At 35.8% G+C, this 15,703-nt stretch overlaps 1 protein-coding gene across 1 annotated transcript; it reads left to right on the plus strand.

Annotated features, from left to right (window-relative positions):
- The first annotated feature begins 2,407 nt into the window (after nt 1–2,407).
- On the plus strand, nt 2,408–15,427 carry smarcd2 (SWI/SNF related, matrix associated, actin dependent regulator of chromatin, subfamily d, member 2). Its single transcript, XM_051124544.1, is given in 14 exon segments — nt 2,408–2,818; nt 4,693–4,728; nt 4,730–4,890; nt 5,830–5,872; nt 5,962–6,084; nt 6,514–6,633; nt 7,265–7,360; nt 9,019–9,120; nt 9,674–9,835; nt 12,733–12,830; nt 13,054–13,189; nt 13,911–14,033; nt 14,123–14,224; nt 15,198–15,427. Coding segments are annotated over 14 exon segments (1,524 nt in total). The 5' UTR covers nt 2,408–2,650; the 3' UTR covers nt 15,252–15,427.
- The last annotated feature ends 276 nt before the right edge of the window (nt 15,428–15,703 follow it).

A 15,703-nucleotide genomic window follows, 5' to 3' on the forward strand; every position in this document is an offset into this window, starting at 1 on the left:
TAAAAGTATTAATTTCTTAAAAAAAAAAAAAAAAGAAAGAAAGAAAGAAACAATAAAAATGTACTGACCCCAAACTTTTGAACGGTAGTGTATAAGTAATCATTAAAAATGGGAAAAACTTCTTATATTAATCCATGTAAAAATAATGAAATATTTTGATATTTTAAGTAACGTTTTAAGTACTCACAGAAATAGATAGTAAAACACTTTTTGGCATTTTATTTCCTACATAATTTTGCTTACAGTAAGGCCATAAAGAAAGAATATTAAACACACAAGAATAAAATGTTTATTAAAATAATTAATCTGTTTTTTACATTTCAAAACATTATATTTATTTATATATATATATATATATATATACACTGTGTGCAGAATTATTAGGCATGTTGATATTCTGGTCATATTTTTTTTCCAAACACATTTTACCAATTCCAAACCACATCAGTCTTAGTAACTACTGTTAATTTTGTATTTAATCATTTATATGTGATGTATAATTGTCCGTGAAGGCTGGAAGTGAAAAACTCCTTATATTCAGGTGTGCAGAATTATTAGGCATGTTTTCGTTTACAGCTAAAATGAGCCAAAAAAGAGATTTAACCCAGACTGAAAAGTCCAAATTATTAAATGCCCATGAGAAGAATGCAATACTAATGCATTACAAGAATTTGCAAAGTTAAGGCTTGACCATTGGACAGTGAAATGCTTGTTGAGTCTGCATGGTCAGAAAAAACAGGTGGAGAAGAAAAGATGCATGTTAACTGCAAAAGAATTAGGAATTAAGGTGAAGAATTAGGTGTGACACCATCAGGAACCGTTTCCAGTTCTCCAGCGCCACCATTTTCCAGAACTGCAACCTACCTGGAGTCTTCAGAAGTACAATGTGTCAGGTTCTCAGAGACTTTGCTTGGTAAAAAATCCTAAAAAATGCCCCTGACTTAATAAGAATAACAAGCTGACGTCTTGTGAAATACATGAAGACAGTTTTTTTATATGCTTTAGAGACAGATAAGTTGAGAGTGACTCTTGAAGGACAAGCATCACATCCTCTTGTACCTCTGATTCAAGAATTTATCTTCTAAAATCTGGCAGTAAGTTTTGGGAGTTCATTTTAGTCCATCTCTGCAAGTCAGACTTTTCAGGATAAGAGACTAAACACGTCAGCTTGTTATTCTTATTAAGTAAGGGGCATTTTTTAGGATTTTTTACCAAGCAAAGTCTCTGAGAACCTGACACATTGCACTTCTGAAGACTCCAGGTAGGTTGCAGTTCTGGAAAATGGTGGCGCTGGAGACTAAACGGTTCCTGATGGTGTCACACCTAATTCTTCACCTTAATTCCTAATTCTTTTGCAGTTAACATGCATCTTTTCTTCTCCACCTGTTTTTTCTGACCATGCAGACTCAACAAGCATTTCGCTGTCCAATGGTCAAGCCTTAACTTTGCAAATTCTTGTAATGCATTAGTATTGCATTCTTCTCATGGGCATTTAATAATTTGGACTTTTCAGTCTGGGTTAAATCTCTTTTCTGGCTCATTTTAGCTGTAAACGAAAACATGCCTAATAATCCTGCACACCTGAATATAAGGAGTTTTTCACTTCCAGCCTTCACGGACAATTATACATCACATATAAATGATTAAATACAAAATTAACAGTAGTTACTAAGACTGATGTGGTTTGGAATTGGTAAAATGTGTTTGGAAAAAAATATGACCAGAATATCAACATGCCTAATAATTCTGCACACAGTGTATATATATGTGTGTGTGTGTGTGTGTGTGTGTGTGGATATATTATATAGAATATGTGTAGTAATTACTAAAAATATGTTTCTTTACATTTATATATGGGTGAGATGGTGTTGATTAAAAGGGTGAAAAGATTAAAACGAGCATTTAATAATTGTTTAATTTGATTAAATGTAATATATATATATATAGAAATAGATGGTAAAACACTTTTTGCCATTTTATTTCCTGTATAATTTTGCTTACGGTAAGGCCATAAAGAAAAAATAGTAAACACACAAGATTAAAATGTTTTTTAAAATAATTAAATCTGCCAAAATTTTATTTTAGTACACATTTACACATGCCTAATATATCTCTAATGACATTTATTTCTTCAAACTTTGACACAGATTTTAGGCAGACCCGCCTAAAAATCTGATTTTTAATACTTTGTCATCCTAACATCAAATTGAGCTGCATCCAGTTATTGAAGGGTATGAGCTGTATTTCCATATTCAACACATAAACGTTCTTTGTACACCCAATTAAACCGTTTGTGAGTACAGAAGTCAATACAATACATAAGCTGTCGCCTAGGTAGAGGATTTCGAGGGAAAGTTATTTGGCAACCCAGAGGGAGGAGATCTGAGAAGCCACACACACTGATAACTGTAGACATTGGTCAGGCTCTTAAAATGTTGTTGAGAGGCAACCATTAAGATAAATGGGGGTTTGACATGCTTGTAGAGGAAGAGATGACACACTCAACCGACATCGATCGACAATTACGGACGGAAGAATCCATAGATGTGTGAAGGCGATGTGGTCACGCGAAACTTTAACGTTCTTTTGAGTGACTCAGTAACGATTTTGGATTTGTTTCTTAATTATTAGCGGGAAAAACGAATATAAAATGGCTTCTAGATCGGGTTTGCCAGGTTTTCCCGTAAACCCCAGCACCCCAATAAACCCCGGCATGAACCCCATGAACCCGGGTCACAGCAGCGCCATGAGAATGGGAGCGATGCCTCAGAATTCACCCTACAGAGGGATGGGCAGCACCCCGAACCAATACCACCAAGTAAGTGACGAAACCACTCTTTATTTGTTCTCTGAAGCGTTTAGCATCACGCCATAGCTTCAGTCTTAATATAGGAAGTGTCATTGCATTAGCAGCCATGACGATTTAATAGCACATTTATGACAATAAACACTGTCAGGTTGCTTTTTCGCAAAAATATATAGAGTAAAGACTGAAATTTTGAATTAATTATTTTTAAGAGCACTTTATAGTGAGGCCCTCGAAGAACAAACATCTACTTCCGCGTTTGAGTCTCTCCATGAACACAACGCGCGTGTTGTACTTTGAATATGTTACTTGCAAACAGTCTCTTTTGCATTAACAAAAAGTGGTATAATAGTGCTGTTCTCTTTTGTAATATACAATGGTAATACGATTATGTTTGGACTGGACATATACCATTGTAATACCAAGGTGTTTGAACATAAACCATAGTAATACCATAGTATTTACTGCGCCTTTGAGTACCATGCAAAAACTGTATATATGAATATGGTAGCTATTATCTCATGAACTTATAAAGTTAAAAACCATCTAATGCATCACTGTACCACCAAGATATTTTTGATATCACTGTGTAAGATCCTATTAGTTACCAATGAAAAAATAAAAAAAGTAAGAGCAATACATTTTATACGGTGTTTATTAATGTTATTAAAAATACTGTTCATTGTTAGTCCATGTTAGCTCAGGTTTTACAGATGCAACATTTGATTTTAATAATGTGTAAGAGGCATAGTTTACCCATAAATGAAATTCTGTCGACACCATGGGTTAATTTTTTTATTTTTTGAAGTATGGTAATCAAACAGGTGACAGTAGACATTGAATTCAATAGTTATTTCTAGTTAGCTACCCTCAAATGTTTGGTAACCTTTTGTGCTAACAGAAGAAATAAATTCATACAGATTTTAAACAACTTGAGAGTGAGTAAAATATGCTAGAATTTTTATTTTTAGGTGAACTATCCCTTTAGTATTACTAAGATTACTAAGTACTTTTGAAGTATTTTTAATTGTTAGTTCTTGTTAACTAAAGTCAGTTTTTTTTTTAAAGAAGTCTCATCTGCTTACAAAGCCTGCATTTATTCGATTCAAAATACAGCAAAAGCAGTAATATTGTGAAATATTTTTACTGTTTAAAGTAACTGCTTTCTGTTTGAATATATTCTAAAATGTAATTTATTTCTGTGATCAAAACTAAGTTTTCAGCATCATTACTCCAGTCTTCAGTGTCACATGATCCTTCAGAAATCATTCTAATATGCTGATTTGCTATTCCAGAAACATTTATCATGTATTATTGTTATTAGCATAAATATTTAAAATAGTTGAGTACATTTTTTCAGGATTCTTTGATGAATGGAAAGATCCAAAGGTCAGCATTTTTTTTTCCCAAAAGATTTTTATTTCAGATGTTCTTCGGAACTTTCTAAAAAATTCTACTTAGCTGTTTTCAACATAGAAATAATTTTTTGATCAGCAAATCAGAATATTAGAATGATTTCTGAAGGATCATGTGACTACAGTAATGATGCTAAAAATTCAGCTTTGAAATCACAGGAATAAATTACATTTTAAAACAATCAAATAAAAATCTGTTACTTTAAATAGTAAGCATATTTCAAAATTGTACTGTTTTTGCTGGACTTAGGATCAAACCAACGTAGGTTTGGTGAGCAGAAGAGACTTCTTTAAAAAAAAACAAAAACGATAAAAATCTTAAAAATAGTTGTTAAAAAATGGAACATTGCAAAGTCTTACTGTCTTTTTTTTACATAACATTTTAAATTTGCCATACTTTATCAATCATAACAGTCTGCTGTTTGTTAGTGTTACAATAGTAACCTTCAAATCCTACAATCGTATTCACAGCGCCCGAGTATGTCACCCAGCCGAGGAATGCCAATGGGGGGGCATGGGGTCTATGGGTTCCCCTCTACCTGGTCCGTCTTATAGCGGAGCCATGCCTATGCGACCCGGAATGCCTCAAGCCGCGATGGACCCTGCCCGGAAGAGACTCCTTCAGCAGCAACAACAGCAGCCTGGAGGTCTTATGGGTCCAAGAAGGGGGTTAGTACACATTTAACATAATTGTTTGTTCACATATGGCCAAAATATTAAAGTTACAATGGTCTGGTTCTGCTATATAACAGGATGTCAAGTATGCTTTTACCTCTAAGCTGTACTTCTAAAGCATAAAAAGCATATTATTCTGTTTATGACAGTAAGTGTCTAATACTGCACCAAAAATGTCATCTGCCACCGGATAGGCATTTGTCTCTGGAGACCAAAGGCGTCTTTGTCCTTGTAACTCAGAGACTCATTTGTTTCATTTTGCCAAAGAAGCATAGCGAAACTGTGAATTGAAAAAAAATGGTTTAAAGATGTCTCATGATATTAGCTATGATATTAGACTGAGCCACGGGGAAGATTTGTTTGATATTATTCATGTTTGCGGAGGCATTTTGAACACCACAAAATGGAAATTTGTTAGATGCTTACCCACATGTCTTCTGTAATCTGTATGACTTTCTTTATTCTGTCAGGAGCCAAAATCTTATTTTTAAAAACAACAGAGGCTCCTAATAACCTGTATGAATCAATTTTTTGTGTACTTTAATGGGTTATAAGCAGGCCCAAATGGAATTGGTTAAAAAAATTTTTTTTTGCATTTTTCCCACGGATTTTGGTTGTCGGTTTTGGTTTAAACATGGTAAATTTCTTATTAATAGCTACAAAGCATTATTCAATTAAACAAAAATATTTACTACAATATTTCTAAGTTTAAATTATTGAGCATTTGATCAGAATTTGAGAAAAGAACTTTTTAAATGTTTTTTTTTAAAATTATAATTGCATCGTTGTTCATCTTAAGAGGACAATGTTTTATTTAAGAATATTTATGTGGCATACACAGTATTTTAAACTGTGCGTGCTGTAATTGAAATAATATTTTAACATATGTTCGCACTGAGTCATGTTTCTTACACATCTGCTCTACATTTTCAGGGTGAAGAGGCGTAAGATGGCTGACAAAGTCCTCCCACAAAGGGTGAGTTTAACCAGAATAATATAAATCAGGTTTGGTTTTTTTTGGTGACGCTGAAGTGCATAGTTTCTCATGATTTTGATGTTCTTCAGATCAGGGATCTGGTCCCAGAGTCTCAGGCTTATATGGACCTTCTGGCCTTCGAGAGAAAGCTGGACCAGACCATTGCTCGCAAACGAATGGAGATACAGGAGGCCATCAAAAAGCCCATTACGGTAGATGTAGTAGACTGCAGTAGGAATTTTGAGATTATTTTTTTTAGTTCAGCTATGTTAAAAAGATTTAATTTTGTGGTCATTCACTGTACATCATGTCATTTCAAACCTGTATGATTTTCATTCTTCTTTTTCATTCATCTCATATTTTATTTTATATAAAGATATTTTAAAGAATGTTGGTAGCCAAACTGAGTTTCAATGACCACTGACTTCCATTGCAAAGAGACATTTCTCAAAATATCATCTTTTGTATTCCACAGATGAAAGTAAGTCATACAGATTTGGAGCGACATAGGTCAAGTAAATGACAGAATTTTCATTTTTGGAAGAACTGTCCTTTCCCACTCACACTGCTATATTTCTATTTATCAATTGCAATAAATAGATTTACTATGTACCTATTACCTCTTTGTTCTACTCATCCAGCAAAAGCGCAAATTGAGGATCTACATTTCTAACACCTACACGCCTGCCAAGCCAGAAGGGGAGGAGGCTGAAAAAGTGGCATCCTGGGAACTTCGAGTGGAAGGCAAACTTCTGGAGGATGTATGTAATGAGTTTGATTATGTATTTGCTTATTTGCAGGTATGTGAACACACAGTGGAGAACTATGTATACTAAGTGTTTCATAGCAAGTAACAGCTTTAGATAAAGCTGGCTGAGTCGCCCCTATGCTTAATGCTTTTTATTTGGCAGTCTTGAGTCTCTTGGTCTGTTGGCCAGCTTAACTGCACTGGCTCATGTCCTCAGCTCACTCCTCCAAACCAGATGTGCTCTAAGTTGTTCCATGTTCCCAAACTCTGAGGAAAAGGAATTGAAACCTTGGCCCATTTCATGAAATTAGTCCCAAAAAAAGTATATTTGCCAGCTGAGGGCCTCTGGCTGTGCTGCCGCCACATGAAAAGAGGAAACGGTTCTTTTTCTTCACTTTCTTCTGGCTCAGTGGTCATAAGTTGAGTGGTATTGCAAAGGGAGGGACAGGCCAGGCATTGCGCAAGCACGTACTGGCGCAATAGCTGTTTGTGTCTGAGTGTGTGCTGCTTCTAAAATAACTCCCCCCAGTGCGGTCAGCTCCAAACAATGCAGTATCAATCAACGGCATGAATGTACTGAAAAAAGATCTTGTGTTCTCTTTCTCCCCTTTTCCCTACTTATTTCTCTCTGTCTTTTTCTTTAGCCTGGAAAACAGAAACGAAAGTTTTCATCTTTTTTCAAAAGCCTAGTCATTGAACTGGACAAAGAACTTTATGGCCCAGACAACCACTTGGTGGAGGTATGAAATTATAGTGTTATTCGTTCATATTTTAATGCCTGGGTTTTAAAAGACTCCTAGAGGCCTGTCAAGGTACTGCAAACACGTATTAGAAGTTTACATACACCCTGCAGAATCTGCAAAATGTTATTTTATCAAAATAAGAGGGATCATACAGTACAAAATGCATGTTGTTGTTTTTTTAATTAGTACTAACCTGAGTAAGATATTTTACATAGAAGATATTTACATAAAGTCCACAAGAGCAAATAATCAGATAGTTGTTCATGAGTCCCTTGTTTGTCCTGAACAGCTAAACTGCCCACTGTTCTTCAGTAAAATCCTTCAGGTCCCACAAATTCTGTGGTTTTTCAACATTTTTCTGTATTTAAACTCTTTCCAACAATGACTGTATGATTTTGAGATCCATCTTTTCACACTGAGGACTCATAATCAACTATTACAGAAGGTTCAAACACTTACTGATGTTTCAGAAGGAAACACAATGCATTATGACCCAGGGGGTGAAAACTTTTGGAATTTGAAGATCAATGTAAATTTTACTTATTTTGTCTTCTGGGAAACATGTGAGTATTTTCTGTTGCTGCTGAAGGGCAGTACTAAATGGAAATATATATATATATATATATATATATATATATATATTTAGGCAAAATAAGAAATATGTACACATCTTCATTCTGTTCAAAAGTTTACACACCCGTCTCTTAATGTATCTGTCACAACATGTGTAGGAAGAACATACTCCCACTAGAATGAAGGTGAAATCTGAAGTCTTTAATATAATCCACAATTAACTCACAGAAAGGTAGCAAAACACGTGCACATAGACAAGACCAGACGACAAACACTGACCTGAGTCCAACTTAAAAAGACAGGTGATACAAAGAACTAATTAGGACACAGGTGAAACGAGTAAGCTAATCGGGACACAATGAAGGCAGGAAGAACCAAATATGAGCACAAGAGGGAAAAACCAGCATTATCAGTCCAAAGGGGTGTGACAGTGTTATGAGCATTTGAACCTTCTGTAATAGTTGTATATGAGTCCCTCAGTTGTCCTCAATGTGAAAAGATGGATCTCAAAATCACACAGTCATTGTTGGAAAGGGTTCAAATACACAACAATGCTGAAAACCAAAGAATTTGTGGGACCTGAAGGATTTTCTGAAGAACAGCAGGCAGTTCAACTGTTCACGGGACTCATGAACAACTATCACTAAACAAAAAACAGAGCTGTGAAATCATTCAGGTAACAACACAGTATTAAGAATCAAGTGTTTGTAAACTTTTAAACGGTCATTTTTATAAATTCAACTATTATTTTCTTTGGTAAAATTAACATTTTGCAGATTCTGCAAGGTGTATGTAAACTTTTGACTTCAACTGTACATATGACTGACATAGAAAAGGATGGGGTGTCAATGGTTCTTTGTGTAAAAGGAGGTGTGTTTTTTTTTATTTCCTTTTACCACGTCAGCCCAAAATTTAATGTCTATAGTTAATATGCTCCTCAATATAAGTAAACCTACTTAAATCCGGATAATCGCGATGACCTCATCAAACACGACGTGAAAATTCTGTCTTCATTTACCCGCGTGTACTGTCTTGCAGCGAATCTGTACATCTGCAGTCATATTTTTTTCTGTGTGTCTTAGTGGCACAGAATGCCTACAACTCAGGAGACAGATGGATTTCAGGTGAAGAGACCAGGGGATGTGAATGTGAAATGTACTCTCCTTCTCATGCTAGACCACCAGGTATTACATACACATATCTGTCTCACACACATACAGGCTATATATCATGCTTTGGTCAAAAATGAAGTCAAAATGAACAAAAAAATGCCCCCCAAATTCAAGATAAAGGGCAAAAAACACCCCTGCATATTTATCTTTTTCAACTGTCATGATTTAAAAGTGAGATACGAAAATTTGTGTAAATTGTCATTTTCAATATTATATTTAGATCTGCTCACACTGCATTGAGGATTTCTTTTCTTTATGTGCTGTTTTTTAAAAGCATAATTTCGAGCATTACAACCAATTAAACATATGAATGAAATGGCTAATTAGAGGCATGTAGATTAGTCACCAGTGATTATTTTCCCTTCAAGAGATTGAATTAATGTAAATTTCAACAGCAGTATAAAAACTTGTGTCTACTTTTAGCAGTTTGCTAGCATATAGATAGCGTCAAAACTAACAGGTAGGATTAAAAGCCCAAGTAATTATTTCCTTTGTTTGTTACAGAGTATATAGTTGCATCTCTTTAATGATATGATGAACTTAATCTTATCTTCTTTTTGACTAGCCTCCGCAGTATAAGCTGGATCCACGTCTGGCTCGGCTGTTGGGCGTCCACACTCAGACCCGAGCCAGTATCATGCAGGCCCTGTGGCTCTACATCAAAAACAACAAGCTCCAAGACTGCCATGAGAAAGAGTACATTAACTGCAACCGGTACTTCAGACAGGTATCCAAAATGTTTAGCCCTCTTAACAGGAAATTAGTTTTAGCTTGTTCTCACAATTCTTCAAAAGCCAAAACACTAAAGCTCAGTTTAAAACTAATGAGAAAAGAAAAACTCTGCAGAAACCCTAAGATCTAAGCTTTGCATTTGCATTTGGCACTGGTTGCCACAACATGCCTTCACTTGCCTTTAAGCCGTTGGTATTATTGGCACAGCTGTGCACTGGTTCACATCCTACCTAAGTGCTAGATAGCAATTGGACTTTTTTCCAGAAATAGAAATTTTCCACTGCTCCTGATCTGTCAGCAAGGGGCGTCCCCCAGGACTCGGTTCTCGGCCCACCTGTCTTTGTAGTCTGTATGCTTCCACTTAATCAGAATTCTTTGAAATGAAGGAATCAGATTACTTGGTTTCACTTTGCCCTTCTTGTGCTGACACTGAAAGCTGCATTAGCTCACACATTACTTCTGTTCTTCCTCTCAATGTCATATATTTCTTCAAACTGCCGATGTGTACAAGGAAGCAAGAAACACTAACTCCTATCCATCTTTAGAAACCATGGTAATTTTACTTGGCAAATAGAACATTTTTAAATCTTATATGAAGAATTAAAATAGGAGGTTTCTGTAATATGGCTCCAGAATATTGTGGAGTGCATTGGTTCACATCTTACTTAGGGATGGGACTACACATTGATTCATGAATCGATTCTGAAATCTTCAGAATGTATTGCTATTCTCTTTGGAATTGTTTCTGAGCTTAGATTGTAACAGCAGATGACGCTCTAATCTAGTTTTTATCTACACACTCAAATGCTCATGAAGAAGAGTGCTGAAGAGAACTTGTGCATTCGGCTGAGTCATGTAATTTCACCTCGGCTCAGAATGCTTTTACGACGTGAGATTATAGTAAACACAGACCACTGTGAACACCCTTGTAATTCGCTTCAACCTTTTTAAATTGTATAAATGATTATTTTAGGTTCAAGTGCGTGTAAGGATTTTGAAACAAGCAGAGCATGGCTGTTTCTAAAGCAAGCAGTGCCATCTGCTGTTCAAAACTAAGCTCAGAATCGATTTGAGAAAGAATCTCAATGTGTTTGAAAAATCTCGAACCGATGCTGAATCATTTCTCGATTCGCATTGCACCCTAATCCTACCTAAGTGATTGATAGCAATTGGACTTTTTTTCCAGTAATAGAAATTTTCCACTGTCTCTGACCTGTCAACAGAGGCGTCCCCCAGGGCTCGGTTCTCGACCTACCTCACTTTGTAGTCTATATGCTTCCACTTAATAAGAATTCTTTGAAATTAAGGAATCCGATTACTTGGTTTCACTTTTCCTGTTATGCTGACACTAAAAGCTGCATTAGCGCACACATTGCTTCTATCCCACCTCTAAATGTCAGAATCTTTCTTACAAGGAAGTTGTAGATGTAATGATTACCGGTTTGACGATAAATCATGATAAAATTTCCCACGGTTAGTATTATCGTTTCAAATTTTAATTATCATTAAAACCACATTCAAATAACCATGATTTGAACAATTGATGATAAATAAAAACTGTACAGCATAAAGCACAGTTTTAAATAACAGTCTCATTTGCTCACGGCACGTGGAGTAACGTTAGTTTCGTTTTGTGTGAAAAGACGGCGGAAAAGCTGAAGTGGTTTAAAAGAGTGTGAAGGACATAGACGCCGATCCTCACGGAAATAATTGAGCACCCATGGAAAAAAACACGAGATAGTCCTTTCATTTAAAGCAATAAGAACATCATTGCAGCTTTTACAAATTTATTCTCGTTTCATAGTTCATTTGAAGCCGTTTTTGGCATTATTTTAATGGTAAATGTCAAGAATGCATTACTGTATGAGAGGGTGCAAGCACGAATCTCTCGGCTTGCAGCTGGCTTCCTCTCCCATGTATATAGTGATCAAGGCTCTGCACTCCCTCAGATATTACGTGTGTGCCCTTAAACTTTGTCCTGTGTACCAGCGAAAGTGCTTATTGTAAACAGGTATTTATTTATTTTATTTAGCACAACCCTCATAGAAAGAATGTGTGCATAATGTATTTGCAGTCTGTGCATTTCAAGCAATTGGGGGTTGGGCACCTATCTAGATTATTTATGGAACAGATAAATAATTTATTAAATCAATTATCATGTTGACTTTTCTTTATTTAAAGGCTGAAATGTGAGGTTTATCTTTTTATGAATTTTTTTTTAAAGCTTTATTTCAAAATTTACATTAGATATTTGAACAGGCTATTAGTTAAACTGTTGTGAGTCATGTTGTCATTTAAAATCCGGACGTCATTGATAGGCTACTGTTGTTGTTGTTCTTTCAGTGATTATGCAAACAAAAAGTCCTTTTATTTGTTGTTTGCTGATTTTAAATATAAAACTTGGTGAAGTGATTTATGTGTCAGTACTTTTTGAACTTTCCAGTACATTTTAACAATACCGTGATAATATTGATAACCGGGATAATTTTGGTCACTATAATCGTGATAAGAAATTTTCATACCGTTACATCCCTACAAGGAAGCAAGACCTAAGACAAGTATTGGGACTGTATGACAAAAACATCCTAACTCAGAATCCTGTCCATCTTTAGGTTTCTGTAAAACAGCTCCAGAATATTATGTTGATTTGGTAGGGCCCACCTAGCAATTTCTCTGTGTATAATTCAGAAGAATTTATCATTTGAAATGCCTTGCATTGTGCAGGTAGTTCTGGACAGGGATACACCACTCTCATTGTCTTAAGAATCCAGTTTAATACTTGATCTGAGATCATTATTGCATGCTTCATGCGATGGCAACTAAGTAACTTAATCATGAACTCAGTAGTTATAAACTGAGCCATAAAGCTGAACAACTGCTGTAATCCTACAGATTTTTGGCTGCCCCAGGATGAGATTTTCAGATATCCCCATGAAGCTTGCCAGCCTCCTTCAGCACCCCGACCCCATCGTCATCAATCATATCATCAGGTGTGTGCTTGTGGTTCATATTCTGAATGTTGTCTTTTGTTACTCAGCCGTTACTTTACATGCTCTTTTGAGAGAAAAGCAACTCCACATAATTACATTTGTGTTATTTCATAGTTTTAATGACTATTCTTAAATCTAATATGTGTAAAATTATATCTAGACGTGTCAAGTTGCCTGAATGTTGTTACTCAAATGCTGCTTTATTGCTGTATCATTTTATCAGTGTGGATCCCAATGATCAGAAGAAGACTGCATGCTTTGATATCGATGTTGAGGTAGACGACCCTCTAAAGGCTCAGATGACCAGCTTTCTGTCATCCACAACCAATCAGCAGGAAATTACTGCCCTGGAGATGAAGGTGTGTGTGCAAGATCATAAATGACACTACATTTAGACTATCAGCCAAAAGTTTTCTGCCCACCAAGCCTGCATTTTTTTGATCCAAAGTCCAGCAAAAACAGTCACATTTTGAAATATTTTTACTGTTTAAAGTAACTGTTTTCTATTTGAATATATTTTAAAATGCAATTTATTCCTGTGATTTCAACACTGAATTTTTAGCATCATTACTCCAGTCACATGATTCTTCAAAAATCATTCTATACTGACTTTTTTAATGGAATAGTGTATAATGTTACAAAAGCTTTTTATTTCAGATGAATGCTGATCTCTGGATCTTTCTGTTCATCAAAGAATCCTGAAAAAATGCACTCAGCTGTGTCAAATATTGATGATAATAATAATTTTTAAAAAAATAGAATGATTTCTGAAGGATCATGTGACACTGAAGACTGGAGTAATGATGCTGAAAATTTAGATTTGATCACAGGAATAAATTACATTTTTACATATATTCAAATAGAAAGCAGTTATTTTAAATAGTAAAAATATTTCAAAATTTTACAGTTTTTGCTGTACTTTAAATCAAATAAATGCAGGCTTGGGGAGCAGACTTCTTTAAAAAACATTAAAAGTCTCACTGTTCAAAAACGTTTGACTGGTAGTGTCAATTATTTTCCACCAATTCTGAAGTTATACAGAGGGGCTATTTTTAACCAAAAATTTACATTCCCCATAAGATCCATGAGACTATTGAATCCATCAACCAGTTGAAGACCCAGAGAGACTTCATGCTCAGCTTCAGTAACAACCCGCAGGAGTTCATCCAGGACTGGCTCAAGTCTCAGAGCCGAGACCTCAAAGTACTTACAATTTCCCTCATTGGATTTCATTCAGGCTTCTTTTTTTCTGTCTTCCACCATTCATGGATGTTTTGTCTTGGTTTATGCAGTTAATGACAGACACTGTGGGAAATCCAGAGGAGGAGAGAAGAACTGAGTTTTACCACTCACCCTGGGTCAAAGAAGCTGTTGGACGCTATGTATTTTCAAAGGTGAGCACTTAGCTTTTTTTTTTCTTCAAGACTGGTCATGACTTTTTCAGGTCAGTTACAAATAGGTAGATTGGTTTAATTTGACTGTTTAACTGGTCGTTAGTCTTAAAGGGGTCGTCGGATGCCCATTTTCCACAAGTTGATATGATTCTTTAGGGTCTTAATGAAAAGTCTATAATAATATACTTTGGTTCAAAATTCTCAATGGTAGTGTAAAACAACACTCTTTTTACTTTGCCAAATCAGCTCTGCAAAAATCATCTCATTCTGAGCTCTGCTCGCCCCGCCCCTCTCTTCTCTCTGTGATGTGATGAGCCTGTTTACTTTAGCCGCGTTTAGCCGCTAAACTTGTGAACGATCGCAAAGATTCATAAAAAAAAAACCCTTATACTCACTTCTGCTGTAAGTGAAGCTGGATCATGAATGATTCGCACGAACATAGACGGATATATGTAGATCGAGAGGCGCATTCCCTTCACAAACAAATGTAATCCACTGCATCTTCAGCAGCTCAGATGTCGGGAGTAAATGACGACTACTATGTTCATTATTACATCCAGCAACACAACACCTCAATCGCTCAATCGGAGACATTCTTGTCTAACTTACATCAGTGCTCCAGCATTGAAACAAAGAGGGCGGACTGTTACAACTGATCTAAGGTAAGACGCTCATGTCAATCAACTATCGTGGGAGCGGCCTCTGTTGGTGTGACGCCACAACGACAGGCATCTGAGAACGGCTCGATTTGAAAAAGGGGATTATTATTTTTACAGATTAATTAAAAACCGCTGCATGGATTTTTATCATTATAGGGTAGATTTGTACATACACTACCAACACACATTAATGTTCAAACAGCATGTAAAAGTGAACTTAGCATCCGATGACCCCTTTAACATAGTGGCTACATTTATGCAACTGGCCCCAGATGCTATAGCATGTATAATAATGCATTTTTTTTGATTTTCAGGTCCAGCAGAGGAGACAAGAATTGGAACAGGTACTGGGAATCCGACTCACTTAAGAGGATTCAGACTCTGAATCCACAGTCACCCAAGGAATTGGCTCAACAAATACAGATGAGAAGCCTTATGTAGAAGTTTTGGGTGCTGACATTATTTGGTACATTGCACTGCCATAAACAGCTTATCAGTTGCAGCGTTTGTACCAATAAACGCATCTGGCCATGTAAATTTCAAATGGTTTTATAATAACTGGAGTACGTCTCTTTCTCTTTGCATTCATTCTCTGATCTTCTCTTATATATACTGAAAATGAGCCATCCAGTTCATGATTCAGTTAGTTTTGACTTTTATTGTATCTTGTTAAAAACAGCTCTCTTTTTTGCATAATTTACAGTAAGATATACAGTACTGTAGCTTTTTGGCTAAAACCCTTATAGGTAACTGATGCAACAGCCTCTTTTTGTTCATAAATTTTGTGTTTATAGTAGGAATTGCCAAACTCAATCTACAT

This window comes from Labeo rohita, chromosome 12 (genome assembly GCF_022985175.1).
Source record: "Labeo rohita strain BAU-BD-2019 chromosome 12, IGBB_LRoh.1.0, whole genome shotgun sequence".
Classification (NCBI taxonomy): domain Eukaryota; kingdom Metazoa; phylum Chordata; class Actinopteri; order Cypriniformes; family Cyprinidae; genus Labeo; species Labeo rohita.